The 20,257-nt window shown below is 35.9% G+C and overlaps 1 protein-coding gene across 1 annotated transcript; it reads left to right on the forward strand.

Moving 5' to 3' along the window:
- Positions 1 to 2,145: 2,145 nt before the first annotated feature.
- Positions 2,146 to 14,151, forward strand: LOC107759660 (vanillin aminotransferase-like). Its single transcript, XM_075220029.1, is given in 18 exon segments — positions 2,146 to 2,372; positions 2,540 to 2,621; positions 2,705 to 2,777; positions 3,007 to 3,104; positions 3,205 to 3,297; positions 3,712 to 3,785; positions 3,934 to 3,972; positions 4,223 to 4,311; positions 4,835 to 4,911; positions 5,178 to 5,199; positions 5,202 to 5,251; positions 5,839 to 5,970; positions 6,391 to 6,478; positions 6,572 to 6,650; positions 12,419 to 12,509; positions 12,599 to 12,677; positions 13,157 to 13,272; positions 13,783 to 14,151. Coding segments are annotated over 18 exon segments (1,398 nt in total). The 5' UTR covers positions 2,146 to 2,352; the 3' UTR covers positions 13,879 to 14,151.
- The last annotated feature ends 6,106 nt before the right edge of the window (positions 14,152 to 20,257 follow it).

Raw genomic sequence — 20,257 nt, forward strand, 5'->3', positions numbered from 1 at the left:
CGAGATCAGGCTTCACATTTGCGAGCTTCACAGGCTTGGCAATTGCGAGGCTTCCATCGAAAATGCGAAGGAAGCTGGGCCTGGGCATGTTCGCAACTGCGAACTTTTATTCGCATTTGCGAAGGAAATAGGGCAGGGGGAACTTCGCATTTGCGACCAAAAGGTCGCATTTGCGATAGCAGCAGAAATGCGGAAGGTTCACAATTGTGATGCCTTTCTCGCATTTGCGAACTTCGCAAATGCGAAGCTCTAGTCACAAATGCGACATCTGCAGCAGTTAATCTGGGACTTGAATGGGATTTTGAACTCATTTCCCAAAATTTCAAACTCTAAGCTCCCATAGGCGATTTTCCAAAGAAGAGTTCTTCCCCAAATCATAGGTAAACGATTTCTAACTCATTTTCTTCAATCTATTTCATCTCAAAATCTAGGGTTTCCATGGAAAATTAGGTATTCTTGGGTAGAATTTAGGAATTTCAAAATTTGGGGATTTGGATCTCAAATTTAGGTCGGATTTCAAAAGTAATTGCATATTTGGTTCGTGGGTGAATGGGTAGTCGGGTTTTGGTTCGAACTTCGAGTTTTGACCAAGCGGACCCGGAGTTGATTTTTGACTTTTTGGGAAAAACATTAAAAAATCTATACTCATGCATTAGAATTGATTTATTTAGCGTTAATTGATGTTAATTAGTTAATTATGCATAGATTCGGGCGGTTTGGAAGTGGCAATCAAAGGGAAAACGGTAATTGAGGCTTTATTTTTTGCCGTGGAAGGTAAGTGTTTGGTCTAACCTTAGCTTGAGGGAATAAGTGTTGTTGTCTTATTTGCTACGTATTAGTGTTGAGTACGACGTATAGGTGTGGTGATGAGTAGCTATACGTTGATGTTGATCATGCTAGTGAGTCTTAAACTGTGACCGTTGTGATTCTTATTATGTACTATTCATGCCTAAACTGATAATTCTCTATGATGAACAAATCTTATGATATTTTTTTCTTGGCATTGGATAATTGTTAAGTATTGACTCGAGTTGAGACTTACATTGTGAAATTAACTGTTGAAATGATATTGGTTATAGCTGATTTCCTTGTCGGGATGTTATTGTTTCTATTGTCTGGGTAGGAAGAGTGTAAAACACGAAGGGTGATGCCATGCATGATATCGTGAGAGAGTGTTAATGCACGAAGGGTGATGTCGTGCCATATTCAGTGAGTGTTAATGCACAAAGGATGATGTCGTGCCATGATTATGAGAGAGTTAATGCACGAAGGGTGATGTCGTGCCGTTTCTGTTGGTTTATGGTGAGGACAAGAGTAAAAGCACGAAGGGTGATGCCGTGCACGTGTTACTATGTTATCATTTTTGTTGGTTCAAGTTTGATATTTACCTTGCTTATTTATTTTGCTATTGTCATAATCTGATATTCCCCTTAACATGTTTCCCCTTTCCCGTCTTTATCTGATAAATTTTTGTTATTATTGTTTCTCGTATATAATTTAATTGCATAGGTTTATATGGTTGCCGTGTCCTAGCCTCGTCACTACTTTGCCGAGGTTAAGCTCGACACTTACCAGTACATGGGGTCGGTTGTATACTGATACTACACTCTGCACTTTTTGTGCAGATTTCGGTGCCAGGCCTCGTGAGTAGTGTTGAGGTTGCTGCCTTCAATCCATGAGAGACCCAAGGTAGATCTGTTGGCGTCCGCAGACCCTGAAGTTCCCCTTCCCCCTATTTTGGATTATCTGTCTCTTTTCATTTTGAGAATAGTTGTAATTCTTTTAAACCAGTATTTGTAGAACTTCTTAGACGTTTGTGAATTGTGACACCGGATCATTGGGGTAGACATGTATTGGAGTATTTTGAACTATTATAACACTTCCGCACTTTATATCTGTTCAGCTTTAGTTATTACTTATTTCTGTTTGGGTTAATTGTTAATGTGTTAAAATCGTAATTTTTGGCTTGACTAGCATTCAAGAGTTAGGCACCATCACGATCGCGACAGTGGGAAATCTGGGTCGTGACAATAAATTACTTGCTACAACAGATAATACAATTTAATAATATAAAAATCTTTATGTTGTTAGTGTATATAAGTTAAATTCATAAATGGACCCTCACAACTTTTTTTTATAAATATCTTTAACTTCTTTGGACATATCGATTTTCAACCTCTCTATCTCTTGTTCTTTGTTTCTTTGCTTGCTTCATCTTTCTCTTTTGTTCTTTGTTCTCCTCAACTTTCTCCAGACTTTGGCTAAAATAAATCTTAGCTTGAAAAAGGAAGAGAGCAAAGACAGATATAGTTTCTTTTTATAAAGTAATAATTTCCAAGAAATCTTGAAGTAATGGCCATGATTACTAATGGGTATTCTTCTTCAGTCACTTTCATGTGTTAAAAATACTCTTATGGTTTTACGATAAAATAGTGATCTTATTATTATAGCACATAAGATTCAGTTACTTCGGCGCAAAAAAACTTATTTTATGACTTTACTGTTATAGTAAGTAACCAGAATGTATTTACATTTGCAGATTTGGAGGACATGATATGTTGGCACCATTCACTGCTGGGTGGCAGAGTGATATGGGGCCTTTAATTATAGAGAAATCAGAGGTTAGATTTGTGTCTTTCTATTGGTTTTTTACTTGAGAAAATTTTTGTGTTAATTTAACAATACTTGTGTAATTTTGGCATAGGGATCCTATGTTTATGACATAAATGGGAAGAAGTACCTTGATACTTTATCTGGTTTGTGGTGTAATCCCTTAGGTACGTTACAATCTTTTTATTTATTTAATTATATTTTCAATACATCCTTTACGTATGGTTTGATTCTTTTTATTAGTCATAACGTGATATTTTTTATTTTTTTTATAATGGATGACGGTGAGATTCGAAACCCGGACCTTATTTTGATACCACATTAAAATATGTGATCATCTTTTTAAAAAAGTTTAAGCGGTTAGAGAGAATATCTTAATTTACTTAATTATTGTAGGGGGAAATGAGCCTCGTCTTGTTGAAGCTGCAACAAAACAACTCAACACATTGCCATTTTACCATTCATTTTGGAATCGTACCACAAAACCTTCTTTGGTATGTCAAACTCTCAGTTCAGCAATTAATGTTCAAATTTGGCTATCAAGTTTTACTTAATTAGATCTATGGCTGATTTAATTATCAAACATATATACAGGATCTTGCAAGGGAGCTCATAGATTTGTTTACTGCAAATAAAATGGCGAAAGTTTTTTTCACAAATAGCGGATCAGAAGCCAATGACACTCAGGTTTTGGTTATTGCCTTCCGACATCACTACTACTACTATTATTATTAATGTTATTATTATTATTATTATTATTATTATTATTATTATTGTTATTAAAAGCCATCTTAGGGTGGCGAGATATAGGATAGTGACCATTACCTTCAACTGCACCAAAATGTGCAGTCTAGTGCACAAAGTAACTGCGCGTTCATGCAAGGTTTGAGAAAGTGCTGCACCGAGAATGTAATGTAAGCAGCCTACCCTGATGCACACATCAGCGGCTAGTTCTATGGCTCGAACCCTCACCTATAGATCACACGAAGACAACTTGACCGTTACTCCAAGGCTCTTCAATTGCACAATCTGTCAAACTCAAGGACATTTTGTGGAAAGATTTCAAGGATATTAAATAATCTTTGACCTTTCACTCTGTAGGTGAAGCTAGTTTGGTATTACAACAATGCACTTGGCAGGCCAAAGAAGAAGAAATTTATTGCTCAAGCAAACGCGTACTCTGATTCCTCAACCCATGCTCTTTTCTTCTTCTTTTTTTCTTTATTTATTTATTTATTTATTTATTTTTATCTTTTTGTGTTCTATATTTTATTTTTTCGTTTGGCTTACATCATAATCTTCATGCATGTCACTTTCAAACAGATACCACGGGACCACTTTCATTTCCGCTAGTCTCTCTGGGTAATATATATTTTTTAATTTATATGGAGGTCTTTGATTCATATTTTATTGGAAAAAAAAAAGTTAATTATGATATTTCTAAGGCTTTAATTAAGAGCGCATTTTATTAAGGATAAAATTAAGATATTAAAGCTAAAAGAATTAATATGAAAAATTAAAAAGAAAAAACCCTGGTATAAAATGGAAGAAAGGTAGTATTTGTTTCAAGTATTATTTATAGTTGTATACTAACTAATATTTTCTTTTGCAGTATTCCTGCACTACATCACAAGTTCGATTTGCCAGTTTCATTTGTTTTGCACACTGACTGCCCTCATTATTGGCGATATCATTTGCCAGGTTTTATTTATCCTTATTTCTTATAGTACCCTAATCTTTTGGGAAAATTAGTAATTTTGGCTCAAATCCGTATGTGTTAAGAAATTAAATAAATTTGTACTGTAATCAAATTCAAAACTTAGCTATTAACACGCGAGATCGTTATTCTAAGATCCAGAAATCATAAAGTTCAATCTTGAGTCCATATCTGTTGATCTTCTATGGTCATAGGCGGACCTACCCTTTAATTAAGAGGATCACCAACATTCGGTAACTTTTGAAAAAATCTACGTATATATGGGAATATATCTTGAATAACATGTACATATTTTGATTGATATTTTAAGACTTAAAGTTTAGGCAGTTGCATTTGTCGACTTGAGGGCACATCTTAACTTTTAATGTTCTGCCTTGGTCCGATTTCCACTCCAGTATTTCCTCAACTTTTTATTCGGCAACGATGCCCCGCCTATTTCAAATCCTAAATCCACCTCCATCTATGTCGTAAGTTATTAGAAGTTTCCACTAACATGTTGCATGTCAGGTGAGACGGAAGAGGAGTTCTCGACAAGGTTGACCAATAAATTGGAAAATCTTATACTCAAAGAGGGACCTGAAACAGTAATTTCCATTTACTTTTGTGTTTCCTTTGCAAATTTAACCGCAATGAGTGTTTACACTCAATCAGTACGTATAATACTATGTATATACATAGGTTTATTTCGCTCAATTATCGTTAATCAATGTATATTATCACTTTATTAAATAACTTAACCATGGTAAATTGATACACGCGGTTTGGTGAAAACAACGGATGCATATAAATTTTTACTATATAAATGCCAAAATGGTGAACTTATGATGATTAATTTACTTGTTTCACCTAGGTAGCTGCTTTCATTGCCGAACCGTCATGGGGGCAGGAGGTGTCATTCCTCCTCCAGCAACCTATTTTGATAAGGTCAGAGATTTCCTTTTTATTTTATAGAGAGAATCATATACAATAATTAAGAATTACAAGCCTTTTAATTTGTATTAACAAGGATTGTTCAATAAAGGCAACAATACATCACCTTCCTCTGCCTTATCTTTGATATTTATTTAGTGTAAACATCTAAATATTGACACCCTCCCTAATTTTCCAAGTAATTTTAGTACTTTCTTATTTATTTTGTGTTTGGTTTAATTTTAATTTGTAGTTCAATATAGAAAATGCAAATGTTTGGTTTTTGTTTTGAGATTATTTTTTAATAAAATGTTTGCTGATTTTAGCTAGATATTTTTATTTTTTTTAGTCATTAAATAAAATAGATAGAAGAATGAGTTTGGGCTAAGTGCTTCTTGTCTTGTTTTGAATTGAAGAATTAACATAAATAGCCTCTTACGCTTAACCTAAAAATAGCCAGACCTAATTTTCCAATTGATGTATGTATAGTATGTGTATCATTATATATAATGAGTATATAATCTATATAAACCTTGAATATACCGTCCTAGAGTTTATACTTAAAAATAGCTGAAACAATAATTCTTATTACTCTTTTTTAGATCCAAGTTGTTCTCAAGAAGTATGACGTTCTGTTTATTGCGGATGAGGTCATATGTGGATTTGGAAGGCTCGGGACAATGTTCGGCTGTGAAAAGTACAACATTAAACCTGATCTTGTCTCTGTAGCAAAGGTAGATTAAATAACTATGTTCAATCTATGCAAATTACAACTGAGATTTAATTAAATACACCGAAAACCTACAGTAATATCAATGTATTTTAAGCCGTTATTGAAGGTTGTGTAATGCATTTTTGTGTACCAATTAGGGTTGCTATAGAATTTTACCCATTGAATCCCCTCTGACGAAAAATTATACAGTGTAAATAGGACATAAGCAAATATTTTGGTTATGTATATAAGCTGTTAAATCTCCTTGACATAAGAAAAAGAGGGTTAAAGACATAAGAAAAAGAGGGTTAAAGAATTGTTACTTTCGAATCTCCTTGTATAAATTTCTGACTCCGCCACTAATCATCTTTTACATTATTGAAGTATAAAGTTAAATTTATATCTGAATTTTGGATATGTTTCTCTTTAAATGTTATTTCAGGCACTTTCATCTGGATATATGCCAATTGGTGCTGTCCTTGTAAGCCATGAAATTTCTGATGTTATACATTCTGAAAGCAATAAAATAGGTGAGCATAATATCAGTTCAATAGGATATAAAATCTTCTCCTTTTTGTTAACCAAATTGTTCGTAACTTCTTCATTTTGTTTTTGTCAACTAGGTGCTTTTTGCCATGGATTTACTTATTCTGGACACCCAGTCTCGTGTGCGGTTGCCTTGGAAGCACTGAAGATTTACAAGTATGTAACATTTTTTTCTGACTGAAAATCTGTTTTTTCCAAAACAATCCCCATATAATTTACTTTCAACCATCACTGCTTGTTGTTGGTAATATAATTGAGTGACCCGGCATTTTTCTTGATAATTAGGGGAAAATGACACTATATAGCCGTTCAAAATAATGGCGAAAAATAAAATAATACATGTTGTATGTTATATACAAAAATTATACAAATTTTATATACTTTTTCGGCTACTGAATGTAAATGGTTTATGGCACGGGCAAGAAGTGATAATATCCCGATAATCAATAATTAACAAAATACTTTATTAGTTTCAGTTTTGCCGATGGTCTATCGGAAACAACCTTTCTATCTTCACAAGGCAGGAGTAAGATCAGACTATGCTGCAACCACAGAGCATACTTAGACAGTACCTTGGCTCTGATACCAATTGTTGCGGAAGCCAAATGTATATAGTGTGAATAAGTCACAACTACTATACCAAAAATTATGACAACCACCAAATAATAAATAAGACAATAAAACAACAATAAAGGAAACACCAGAATTTACGAGGTTCGGCTAATTTTGCCTACTCCTCGGACACAACCAATATTTTATTCCACTCCAAAAATACAAGTGAAATAATACTAAAGAGAGAAGATACAAATGCCTTAAACAGATGAGAAGGCAAATGAGAGGTGTGTCTCAATCCTAAACATTAGGCCTTCTTTTATAGGGGAAAAATCCCCTCCAAACTTAACTCCCAACCAATGTGGGACTTTGGCATTTTGCCAAACTTCAACAAATTTCCACCTTGGCAAAATTCCACATTTTCAATTCTCTCTCAATAACAAATTTTGGTTGTGTCTTCATCTTCAATCTTCAGTGTTCAACAATGTTGATCAAATCCAAACAATGTTGAAACTTGACCGCAGTCACCACCTTTGTCAGCATATCAGCAGGATTCTCTGTAGTATGAATTTTCTTCACCGTGACTCCACCTTCTTCTATGATTTCTCGTACGAAATGATACCGAACATCAATGTGCTTCGTCCTTGCATGATAAACTTGGTTCTTCGCTAATTGAATAGCACTTTGACTATCACAAAAAATTGTGATACCTTTTTGTTCAACACCAAGCTCCTTTAGCAATCCTTGAAGCCAAATTGCCTCTTTCACAGCATCTATAATAGCCATGTACTCTGCCTCTGTTGTAGACAAAGCAACTGTTGACTGCAAAGTAGACTTCCAACTAACTGGTGCCTTTGCAAAAGTAAACACATAACCAGTAGTTGATCTTCGTTTGTCCATATCACCCGCAAAATCTGAGTCACAATATCCAACTACAGACTGATTGTCTTCCTGCTCAAAAACTAACCCAACATCTATAGTATTATGAATATACCGTAGAATCCACTTCACAGCTTGCCAATGCTCCTTTCCTGGATTGTGCATATATCTGCTAATAACTCCAACAGCTTGTGAAATGTCAGGCCTTGTGCAAACCATTGCATACATCAAGCTACCAACAACATTTGCGTATGGTACCTTTGACATATACTCTCGTTCAGCTTCATCCATTGGCGACATAGTAGTACTTAGCTTAAAATGGGAAGCAAGTGGAGTACTAACTGGCTTAGTCTTGTCATCTATGTCAAAACGTTGAAGTACTCTCTTCAAATATTCTTTTTGAGATAAACAGAGTTTCTTTGAACGTCTATCTCTAATTATCTCCATGCCAAGAATTTTCTTTGCCTCACCCAAATCCTTCATCTCGAACTCCTTCTTCAGTTGAATCTTCAACTTATCAATTTCTTCCAAATTCTTGGAAGCTATCAACATATCATCAACATATAGGAGAAGATATACAAAGGAACCATCTTTAAGCTTGTGCAAATACACACAATGATCGTATTTGCTTCTCTTGTACCCTTGCCGCAACATAAACTCGTCAAATCGCTTGTACCATTGTCTAGAAGATTGTTTCAATCCGTACAACGATTTTTCAAGTTTGCACACCATATTTTCTTTTCCAGCAACTTTGAATCCTTCTGGCTGAGTCATGTAGATTTCCTCCTCCAAGTTTCCATGTAAAAACGCAGTTTTTACATCCATCTGAACTAGTTCCAAATCCGATTATGCTACCAAAGCCAACATAATTCTAATGGAGGAATGTTTTACAACTGGAGAAAACACTTCATTGTAATCAATTCCCTCCTTTTGAGCATATCCTTTGGCCACCAATCTTGCTTTGTAGCGAACATCTAATTGGTTAGGAAATCCTTCTTTCTTTGCAAATACCCATTTGCACCCAATTGCTTTCTTTCCCTTCGGGAGATTGGCCAATCTCCATGTATGATTCTGATGAAGGGACTGTATTTCATCATTCATGGCAATCCTCCACTTATCTTCTTCTGAACTTTGGACAGCGTCTTTATAAGTAGTAGGAACATCATCAGCTACAATTGAGGTTGCACAAGCAACCGTCTCTATGAGACGAACAGGTTTCGTTATTGTTCTTTTTGGCCTGTTGGTTGCTATTGATTCAAGTTGTTGTTGAAGATTCCTGAGTTGGAATCTCCTCTACTGGCTCTCCTTCCAGAGGGTAATCTTCATTTGTTTCCTCCTCTGCTTCTTGTGTAGGAAAAATAAATTTTCCCTCAAACTCCACCTGCTTAGAAGCACCTTCATTTTGTTTGGTATCTTCTGTTACCTTATTTACCATAGCAAATTCATCAAAGGTAACATCTCTGCTGAATATTACTTTCTTTGTCATAGGATACCATAAGCGATATCCTTTGACTCCAGAAGTAATTCCCATAAAAATAGCCTTCTTTGCCCTTGGATCCAATTTTGACTCCGTCACATGATAATATGCAGTTGAGCCAAACACGTGCAAAGAGTTATAATCTACAGCAGGTTTTCCGTACCATTTTTCAAATGGTGTTTTGCCATCAATAGCAGCAGATGGTAGACGATTAATGAGGTGGCATGCATATGTAATTGCCTCAGCCCAAAATTCTTTGCCCAAGCCAGCATTGGACAACATACACCGTACCTTCTCCAGCAAGGTCCGGTTCATACGTTCTGCCACTCCATTCTGTTGTGGTGTATGTCTAACAGTGAAGTGTCGGATGATGCCATCATTTTCACAGACCTTATTGAAATGATCATTTTTGTATTCACCTCCATTGTCTGTGCGAATACACTTGATTCTCCTGCCTGTCTGATTCTCCACCATCGTCTTCCATTTGAGAAAAATTCCCAACACTTCATCTTTGCTCTTCATTGTATACACCCATACTCTTCGGGAAAAATCATCAACAAAGGTTACAAAATAGTGCTTCCCACCCAATGAAGGTGTTTTGGAAGGACCCCAAACATCAGAGTGTACATAATCCAAAATGCCTTTAGTATTATGGATCGCTGTACCAAATTTAACCCTTGTCTGTTTCCCTTTAACACAATGCTCACAAAACTCCAAGTTGCAAGCCTTTACTCCTTTTAACAATCCTTGATCTGATAGAGTTTTCAAGGATTTTCCTCCAGCATGTCCCAAGCGCATGTGCCATAGCTTGGTTGCTTCTGCCTCTTTGTCGTCACTGGATGTTACTGTCGCTGTCCCAATAACTGTACTGCCACGATAGCGGTACATATTATTATTCTTCCGATTAGCCTTCATTACCACTAGTGCACCGGAGCATACTCTCATCACTCCATTTTCTGCAATGATTTTGAACCCTTTTGATTCTAGGGCTCCCACAGAGATGAGATTCTTCTTCAAATCCGATACATATCGAACATCTATCAATGTTCTGATCATTCCATCATGGTTCCTTAATCGTATTGAACCAATGCCATATGAGGTAAGAGGGCTGTTATCCGCTGTGTGGATGACTCCATATTCTCCTTCTTGAAATTCCACGAACCAGTCCCTGTTGGGACACATATGATAGCTACAAGCCGAGTCCATCAACCATATGTCTGATGATGTTGATGACTTTGTTGTAACTAATGAGAAGTCTGAATCATCACAATCAGCTACATTTGAATCCATAATAGCCTTTCCATTGTTATGTTTGGCCTTATTCTTCAACTTCGGACAGTCTTTCTTCCAGTGCCCTTTTTCTCGACAAAAGGCACATTCATCTTTGCTGGGTCTGGATCTTGACTTGGATCTTCCCTTCTTTGTCCTCGTTTGATTTTGAGGACGACCCCTCACAAACAGTGCTTCTCCTTCTCCGCCCTTCTGTTTTTCTCGCTTTCTTTGTTCATAGCTGTACGAAGCTGAACAAACTTCTCTGAGAGAAATTTCGTCATTTCCATGGAGTAGAGTAGTTTCAAGGTGCTCGTACTCATCAGGAAGTGACGCCAACAACATTAAGGCCAAGTCACCATCATCATAAGTTGTATCCATATTTTGCAAATCTGTGACCAACTTATTGAAACTGGTGATATGTTCATTCATCGTGGTACCAGGAACATAGGTGAAGTGAAACAGTCTCTTCTTCATGTACAATTTATTTTGACTGTTTTTCTTCAAAAATTTATCCTCCAGTGCTTTCCATAATTTACTTGCAGAAGTTTCCTTTGTGTATGGATATTTCTGCTCTCTAGCAAGGTAGGATCGAATGGTACCGCAAGCAACACGATTGATAATTCTCCAATCTTCTTCTCCAATAACATCTGGTTTCTTTTCTTCAATGGCCAGATCTAGCCCTTGTTGAAAAAGGACATCTAGAACCTCGCCTTGCCACATCCCAAAATGTCCGGACCCGTCAAAAATTTCTACCGCAAATTTCGCATTTGACACAATTCTTGTCATAAGCGAAGATGCCAATGATGACGTATTGTTGACACTTGATGTAGATTCTTCTTGTTTATTGTCCCCCATATTTGACACAAATATTATTTAATAGCTGACGACACAAATCAAGATTATTTCCTTTCTGATGTAGAAGATCAGACTAAGCTGCAACTACAGAGCATACTCAGACAGAACCTTGACTCAGTTACCAAGATAAATCTTTTCTGATGTGGAAGATTAGACTATGCTGCAACCACAGAGCATACTTAGACAGTACCTTGGCTCTGATACCAATTGTTGCGGAAGCCAAATGTATATAGTGTGAATAAGTCACAACTACTATACCAAAAATTATGACAGCCACCAAATAATAAATAAGACAATAAAACAACAATAAAGGAAACACCAGAATTTACGAGGTTCGGCTAATTTTGCCTACTCCTCGGACACAACCAATATTTTATTCCACTCCAAAAATACAAGTGAAATAATACTAAAGAGAGAAGATACAAATGCCTTAAACAGATGAGAAGGCAAATGAGAGGTGTGTCTCAATCCTAAACATTAGGCCTTCTTTTATAGGGGAAAAATCCCCTCCAAACTTAACTCCCAACCAATGTGGGACTTTGGCATTTTGCCAAACTTCAACAATTGTTGTTGTTGTTGTTGTTGTTGTTGTTGTTGTTGTTGTTGTTGTTATTGTTTCAGTTTATATGAACTTAGCTTATTTTCTTCAGACTAGTTAAAAAATTATGGTAACTTTTTAAAATTAGAAAAATTAAACTTAAACTTCTCATCTTATCCTTGATGAGAAGCTATTATAGCTACACAAGTATTATTAATCTTATCCTTGATGAGAAGCTATTATAGCTACACAAGTATTATTACATGTTTTAGATTACAACATTTTCCTTTTATTCTTATACTCCGTATCGACTGTCAAACTACGAACATATATAAATAAATTATTTTTCAGGGAAAGAAATATCATTGAGGTAGTGAACAAAATATCGCCAAAGTTCCAAGAAGGTCTGAAAGCATTTTCTGACAGTCCCATAATCGGGGAGGTAATAGTAATTATCATGGTAGAAGTAGCTAATTAAAACTTCTTAATTACCTATTAATTGTTTATTTTATTCAAATATTTTTTTTCCAGATAAGGGGAACTGGTTTGGTACTTTCTACAGAGTTTGTAGATAACAAATCTCCTAATGATCCCTTTCCTCCTGAATGGGGTATGTTTTGTATCTCTCCTCTTATCTGAGGTTAAGTTAAATTCCATGAAAAAGAGGCCAAATATACCATGTACTAGGAGAAATAGTTTAAAACTACTCCCCCCTCTTTCAATATTCGTCTATAGCTAACCAGACCTCACCATTATACAGTTACTCAAATTTACCCCTAATGCTAATAAAGGGGACACGTGGAGGATGTTGGTCGATATTATTATCTACTGGAGGGGAATGGGTCGGATTATAGGTTAAATTGAGTGGTGGATTTGTAAAAGAACCGGATATTATATTTGGGGGTGGGCTTGAGTTTCTGGCCTGCCACGTGTCTCCTATGTTAGCTTTAGGAGTAAATTTGAGCAATTGTATAACGGTGAGGTTAGCTATCGACGGATACTCAAATAGAAGGTAATTTTAGACTATCTATTTGGTACTTTTTCGTAAATTCTAAGCTTAATTTGAGAAATTGTTCATTCTTTACTTAGGTGTTGGTCCATATTTTGGAGCACAGTGTGAGAAGTACGGGATGTTGGTAAGTTGTGCTGGCGATTACATAAATATGGCTCCTCCATTTACTTTGAGTCTTGACGAACTTGACGAGGTAAGTTCCTGGGAAAGGCATTTGACAGTATTACTTTGCATTTGTTACAAATATTTAAATAATCACATTTATATTCACTACAACAAATAAGGCTTTTCAATGGTGACTTTTCCTGGTTCTTGAGTCGAGGGTTTACCGGGAATAACCTTTCTACCTTCGTAAGATAAGAGTAAGGTCTGCGTACATACTATCTTTCCCAGACCCTACTTGTGTAATTTCACTGAATTTGTTGTTATTGTTGTAACGGTGGCTTTTCCTGGCGACTCCTTTAGTAGTCACAAAAGTAAGGTGGCGAATTTTCGGAGTCGCCACGGGGAAGTCTCAGCAACTGGAATATTATCAGTGACTCGTTTTTTCACCTATGTGGCGGCTTTAAATTATTCGCTACTAAAGGTCTCATTTCTTGTGATCATTTGAATGTTGATTTCCTTGGACTCTTTTGATTATCAATTTTTATCAGATTACAAACTGTTTCATGCAAAACTGAAAAAACCGTTCCCGTTTTTGCAGTTGATAAGCATATATGGGAAAGCACTTAAGGATACCGAAAAGAGAGTGGAAGAACTGAAGTCCCAAAAGAAGGAAATGCTGATGGCAAAAGCTTGAAGACAGCAGAAGAAGAAAAGATGAACAAAAAAATTTCTAAGGCCAATTAATCAGACTCTGTTAGCTACTCTTAGATGTCTAATTTATATCAAAATATTAACTAGGCCAGAATCCATAACAAGCTGGGATCCATTATATGAATCCTCTATATTTATTCGGAGGATTTATCATAGTTAGACTTGTTTTACTCTATCAACTTGTTAGAAACTCTGTGCTTTAAACTGCTTTAGCTTTGCTAAATAAAGTCAGAAATTTAAAGTTTTCCATTTTCAAGTTGCTCTCCTCTTTTCTATTAATAATGTTGGTTGCAGCTTTGCACTCCGAATTTTCTATTGAAGGAGTCTGGTCAATTGATTCCAATGATGTTGATTGTCACACTATAAGTGTTTCATTATTCGAAATTGTTATTTCATGCACCCCCGAATTGAGATTCATGTATCGTAATCATGCCACGGGAACCGTACCCATGGCCACGATAATTTATTATTGATCGCGCCTAAAGCAAACTACGGTGTTCATAAGTTGATATTTCCTAAAGCTTGAGATTAAGGCCGAGAGTTTATGGAATTTATTTGTGAAAAACGGGGCAAATTTTAACTAAAAGATGGCGAGGCATGTATACTACAATCATTCAATGATTCTGTCCATTCATAAGGGAAATGCGACAATTATTAGAAGGTATGGGATTGAAATCATTTGACTTAAAATGCAACACTGACAGATGAATCATCGCATAAAAAGGAATATATCTACTGCTAAAAGACAAATAACTGGCACAATTCAAACATCTTGACAAATGAGATCATATTAAAATTAATTTAAACCCATATTGTATTAACAAATTGATTCACTTCATACGCTAACCCATTTAGCACATACGGGCTGATAAAGAGAGATCAAGACAATGTAATTGAGGAAACGCGATGTTATTACTATTCGTGGGTAAAAATGATCTAAGAAACGAAAAGGGACTTTGTGTGAATCTATGACCATTTGGTGATATTTTACATCTACACATTTGAATATTCAGCAAGAACATCAATGTCAAAACAAGGGAGGATAGTTCATTAACATAAATGAAATAGACTTACAGAGTAATTAATGTGTTTACCTCTCAGCAGGAGATACAAGAACAAGTAACCAACTAAAGCTAGAATGCGAGAAGGGAGTTTTGACCCACTGATTTTCCGTGAAGCATCAACAATTTTAGGAGCTCAATCCGCAAATAAAGACCAGAAATGAGTCAGAATAGAGCGTTAGTAGAGAAGGGCAACAACAGAGTTCAACGAAAAACCAGATTTTCGGCCATAAAATCTCAGTATCGATTTGCCTCATGAAAAGGTCGCCGGAAAATAGCAAAGTCGAAGGAAAGAACAAAATACGGCCACAATCCGGATCCTCCCTTGAGCGAACGAGACAAGCCTCTTCAAGAAGAAAGAGATGGCTAGTTTTCTGTTAAGTAAAGGTCCTTGGTTTAGCTTTTCTTTAGAGGGGTCTGTCTAATCTCTCTCTATTAGGAAAGGGGAATCTCATTGTTGGAGACAGCTGAAGATACTCGATCCAGACGAGAGTTCTTCTGTTGTTTTCAATTTAGGAAATTAGGTCCTTGGTATAGAAGAAAGACCCGCTGATCTCTCTCCTAGAAGAGGCGTCGTTTCTCTGTATTTCTTGAGAGGAGCAACCTATGATCCCTTTTTTTTAGGTCTAGGTTATTAGGTGTTTAAATAAAAAGAAAGAAAAAACAATTGGGTCAGGTAGTGAAATGGGCTGGTATTGGGCCGATTTTGATTTGGGCTGGAGAAATTTGTTTGGACTGATTTTGGCTTTAAAATGGCCCAAGTTCCGAATTTAAACCCAATTAATTAAATCCCTTATTTCCTTTTCTTTTTTTTTTTCCCTTTTTTTTCTTTTTTTTTAAATTAAAAATCCTAGAAATTAAAATCCTAGATTATCTAAAAATGTGAAATTAAACTAATTAACTAATTATAAAAAGCTACTTAATCCTCAATTAAAAGAGAGAAAAAAAATAATAAAAGTGTAAAAATGAAGCATTTTTTGTGATTTTCATTTTTTATAAAACAAGTAACTACCGATTAAAAATAAAGCCTAAATGCCATACGTGATATTTTTGGTATTTTTCATAATTTAAATAAAACTTAAACATGCAAGAAAAATGCAAACAATTAATAAAATCTACGAATTTGCAAATAATGGAAAAAATTTATTTTTCTTGAATTTATGGGAGTAATTCACATAGGGCAATAATCACGTGCTCACAGCTGCCCCTCTTTGCTCGGAAACAAGAAGTGTTTTCGGGCAAAGATAAAGTGAGCAATATGAGGGATTTTTGCCCGTTTGAAACTCCATGAGAAGCATTTTTGAAAAGAACCTGACCGAACCCTGCTTCAGAGGTTGCCTACATATCCTTGGCTATAAAGGAATTAGGTCAGTGTAGTTCTGGAAGTTTCGGTAGCTGAGACTACCGGAAAGCTGTGATTTCACTGCTGTTGCTGCTGTTTCTGCTTGCTGAGCTCCTTATTACACCAAACAGAAAAATAAAAAAGCTAAACTAAGTGTATCAGCTACGAGTTACAAGATTCATATCTATAAATCTCTTGAAGCTTGATCTTGAGTCTTGGCTGGTTCTTGCTGCAGACTTTGATCTGAATCTTAATGCTCGTCAACTGTGACCGCTGGTTCATTCTTCAGCTTTGGATCAAGGCGGGACATGCGAAGCTTATGATTTCAATCATATCTCGAGTAGTCCTCTTATTTCTCTGCTTCTACACTTTAAATTCACTTCTTGTCTTTATTTTTGTGTATTTTTTTCTTTTTATTCTGGATTGTGACTAACTTCTGTTGATCATCTTGGATTGTTGATTCGCATTCTTGCCGCGAGCTTCTGCTACTTCTAACTTGAATTGAATTCTGAAATAACTTCTCTTGTTTTTCAGGCAGGCGCCTGATTGCTGAACCTGAACCGTCTTCTCTTGTTACTTGACACTGTTTTCCCTTGCACGCTTGAACCATTTTCCCTTGAAACCTGAATTGTCTTCCTTTGAAACTGCTTTCCCTTGAAACTTGAGTTGTCTTCCTTCGAAACTGCTTTCCCTTGAAACTTGAGTTGCTTTCCCTTGTTCTCCTGGTGGGCGCCTGATTACAACAAAACAGACAAAACAAAAGAAATTTTTCTGCCCCAGTTTGCACTAGGAAGATTTGTGAGTTGTTAGCAAACTTGTAAACTACTTGTACTATTGATGCAATGATGAGAGTAAACTAAAGAATAGACTAGGAAAACTATAAACAAAGCTTGGCTAAAGTAAAGACTGACCCTATTCTCCAGGCGGGGCCCCTGATTTCAAGAAAACTAAACATTGATAATTTAAGAAAACTAAAAATTGACCCTTTTTTTTTTCAAATCCAGACTTCTTCTTTTTTTAAAAATATCCTAGGAGAAAATTCGTCAGACTAGGTTTTCTATCTTAGGAGAAAGATTCATCATACTAAGATGTTAATCCTAGGAGAGAATTCATCAGACTAGGTCCCTTTTTTTGTTTGTGTTTGGTATCTTAGGAGAAAGATTCATCCGACTAAGACGTTTATCCTAGAAGAAAATTCATCAGACTAGGTTTTCTATCTTAGGAGAAAGATTCATCAGACTAAGATTTATATCCTAGGAGAAAGTTCATCAGACTAGGTTTTCTATCTTAGGAGAAAAATTCATCAGACTAAGATTTTGATCTTAGGAGAAAATTCATCAGACTAGGTCACTTTTGATATCTTAGGAGAAAGATTCATCATACTAAGATTTTGATCCTAGGAGAAAGTTCATCAGACTAAGATTTCTATCTTAGGAGAAAGTTCATCAGACTAGGTCTTCTATCTTAGGAGAAAGATTCATCAGACTAAGATTTTGATCCTAGGTGAAAATTCATCAGACTAGGTCTTTTTTTTTGGTATCTTAGGAGAAAGATTCATCAGACTAAGTTTTTTATCCTAGAAGAAAGTTCATCAGACTAGGTCTTCTATCTTAGGAGAAAAATTCATCAGACTAAGATTTTTTTTTGTATCCTTGGAGAAAGATTCATCAGACTAAGATGTTTATCCTAGGAGAAAGTTCATCAGACTAGGTTTTCTTATCTTAGGAGAAAGATTCATCAGACTAAGATTTTTATTGGAAGGAAAATCCATCAGACTAGGACATATTACCCTAGGAGGAAAATGTAAAGAGCGATGGCATGACTTTATGCATATTAACAAGATAAATGAAGGCAAAAATTTGAGAAACTTCTCTTCGTCGGCTCTTCTCTTCTTTTCTCTGTCTTTTTTTTTTTTTGCTTTTCTTTTTCTATTTTTCTCTTTCTTTTTTTTCTCTTTTCTTTTCCCTTCTTTCTTTTTTTTCTTTTTCTCCTTTTTTTTAGAATCTCTTTCCTTGCACTGCTTTGTTCCTGTTTCAAACAAAGAAAACTTTGTTAGTTTTGAAAGTGATGGTCGGTTTGGGGCCTTGAGTCTTGAACATCTTGGCTTTTGCTCGATCAGCCTGAGTCGGTCTCAAGAGACTTTTATTCTGCACCAACTCTGATTGTTTCACACCCAGTATCGTTTGTATTTGCAGCTCAAACAACCTTATCCCAACTGGAGATCTTTGCTTAGGTGACTTTTTCTGATATCTTGAATGACTTCCCGCTTTTGAGCAATTTGTCTGTCAAAAAGAATCAGCAGTTATCTTTGCTTGCTCCAAGTAGGCTGACAAGAGTCTTTTGGGGGTGCCGTTGCATGAATCCTCAAGGCACGTTGACAGTAGCAACCGATTGTGCCGGCCAAATTTACTTTGTGCAACTGAAAAATTGGTAGCAGATTTTGAAATCTTTTCTTACTTGTTTTGACAATGACTGACTCAGAGTGAAGGACACAATGATGCAAATAAACTAATATTAACAAGAAATGCCCCCTGTCGGAAGGACAGAAGGAAGAGTTTTTTTTTCCTTTTTTTTCAATAACTAGTCTTAATGGTCATGACATGCATTTTGGACTCAACGGCCTGATATATCAAACTAATCCAATATTCCCTTTTGTCATTCTTATGACCTTTGAAGTCGGGCTTGTTTGTACCAATCCTTCGCATCATCTTCACGACTCACTTTCGACTAGTGGTGCCCCGAGAGGTTTTCACCAATAAGTCTCTCTCATTTTTTCATCTTTGCTTACCGTCGCCTTATAGTGCCCGTGAGGGTTTCCACTAGTAAGACTCTCTCATTTTTCTTTTTCTTTTTCTTTCTCCTTCTTTCTTGGTGAGCAACTTGACAGTGTTTTATGTCGCGTTACAACCGTTGCTCATTGCATGCTTCTCTTAACATTCTTGAAGGCTTATCAGGAGGTCTTATTGGGAAGGTTTTTGGATAGGGTTGGAAAGAAAGGTCGGCATGAATGCTCAAAATAGACTCAAAATAATGGGGTTGTAGACTTACAACTCTTGGAATCGACTCTTTCAAAAAATAAAATCTTTGCCCCAGTTTCAGCTATTGGGGATCTTTGGAATTTTTTTTGAATTCTTATTTGGTTGGACCAAACCGTGAGGCTGCCTACGTATCCTTTTTTAAAGGAATCAGGTCTAGCGTAGTTCAAACATCTGGCCTAAATTATTTTTCATCTTTCTTTCTGTTTTTCTTTTTTTTTTCTTTTCTTTTTTTTTCTTATTTTTTTTGTTTGCCCCATCTTCTATTTTTGAGGGCATGGATCTTTGACAATTTTTTTTTTGAAATTTCTAAGAATTGGCCCAGTTTGTACTCTTGGGACATGGATTTTTTTTTTGACTCTAAACTTGATTCCAAAAGAGGGTAGTTAAAGAAAAATAACACAGGCTCAAAAGGGGAGTGTAGGATATAAAGTGTTTGGATAGCAGAAAAAGGGCCTCCCAACCTCGAGAACGCCAAACATAGTATCTTTTCGCAATCACAACATTGACGAACATGTTTGTCTTCTTGGTGTGTCACACTTTCTATCCCTTACTTTCCTCCAAACTTCAGTTGACTAAACATCCTCAAGCCCGACCTCCACAATGATTTGACGGTAAATTTTACTCGACCTCAATTCCAAAGTATCTCAACTCTTTATTCATCCTCAAAAGTATCTTTTTTTAGTTGTCCAATTCAAACTTAAATCAATTTTCTAAGATCTGGCCAAAAATTCCGCATGCATGTCATGTCATTAAAACTAGCGGGAAAAGAACTAAGCATGGAATGACGCATGTGAGCACGTGATTTTTTCCCTATGAGAACTACTCCCAAAAAATTCAAAACAAATAAAATGGTGTTGTGTTGTTTGTGCATGTTTATTTCTACTTTAATTAAGAAAAATACAAAAAATATATGTTGCATGC

This window comes from Nicotiana tabacum, chromosome 8, assembly GCF_000715075.1.
Source record: "Nicotiana tabacum cultivar K326 chromosome 8, ASM71507v2, whole genome shotgun sequence".
In the NCBI taxonomy this organism is placed as follows: Eukaryota; Viridiplantae; Streptophyta; class Magnoliopsida; order Solanales; family Solanaceae; genus Nicotiana; species Nicotiana tabacum.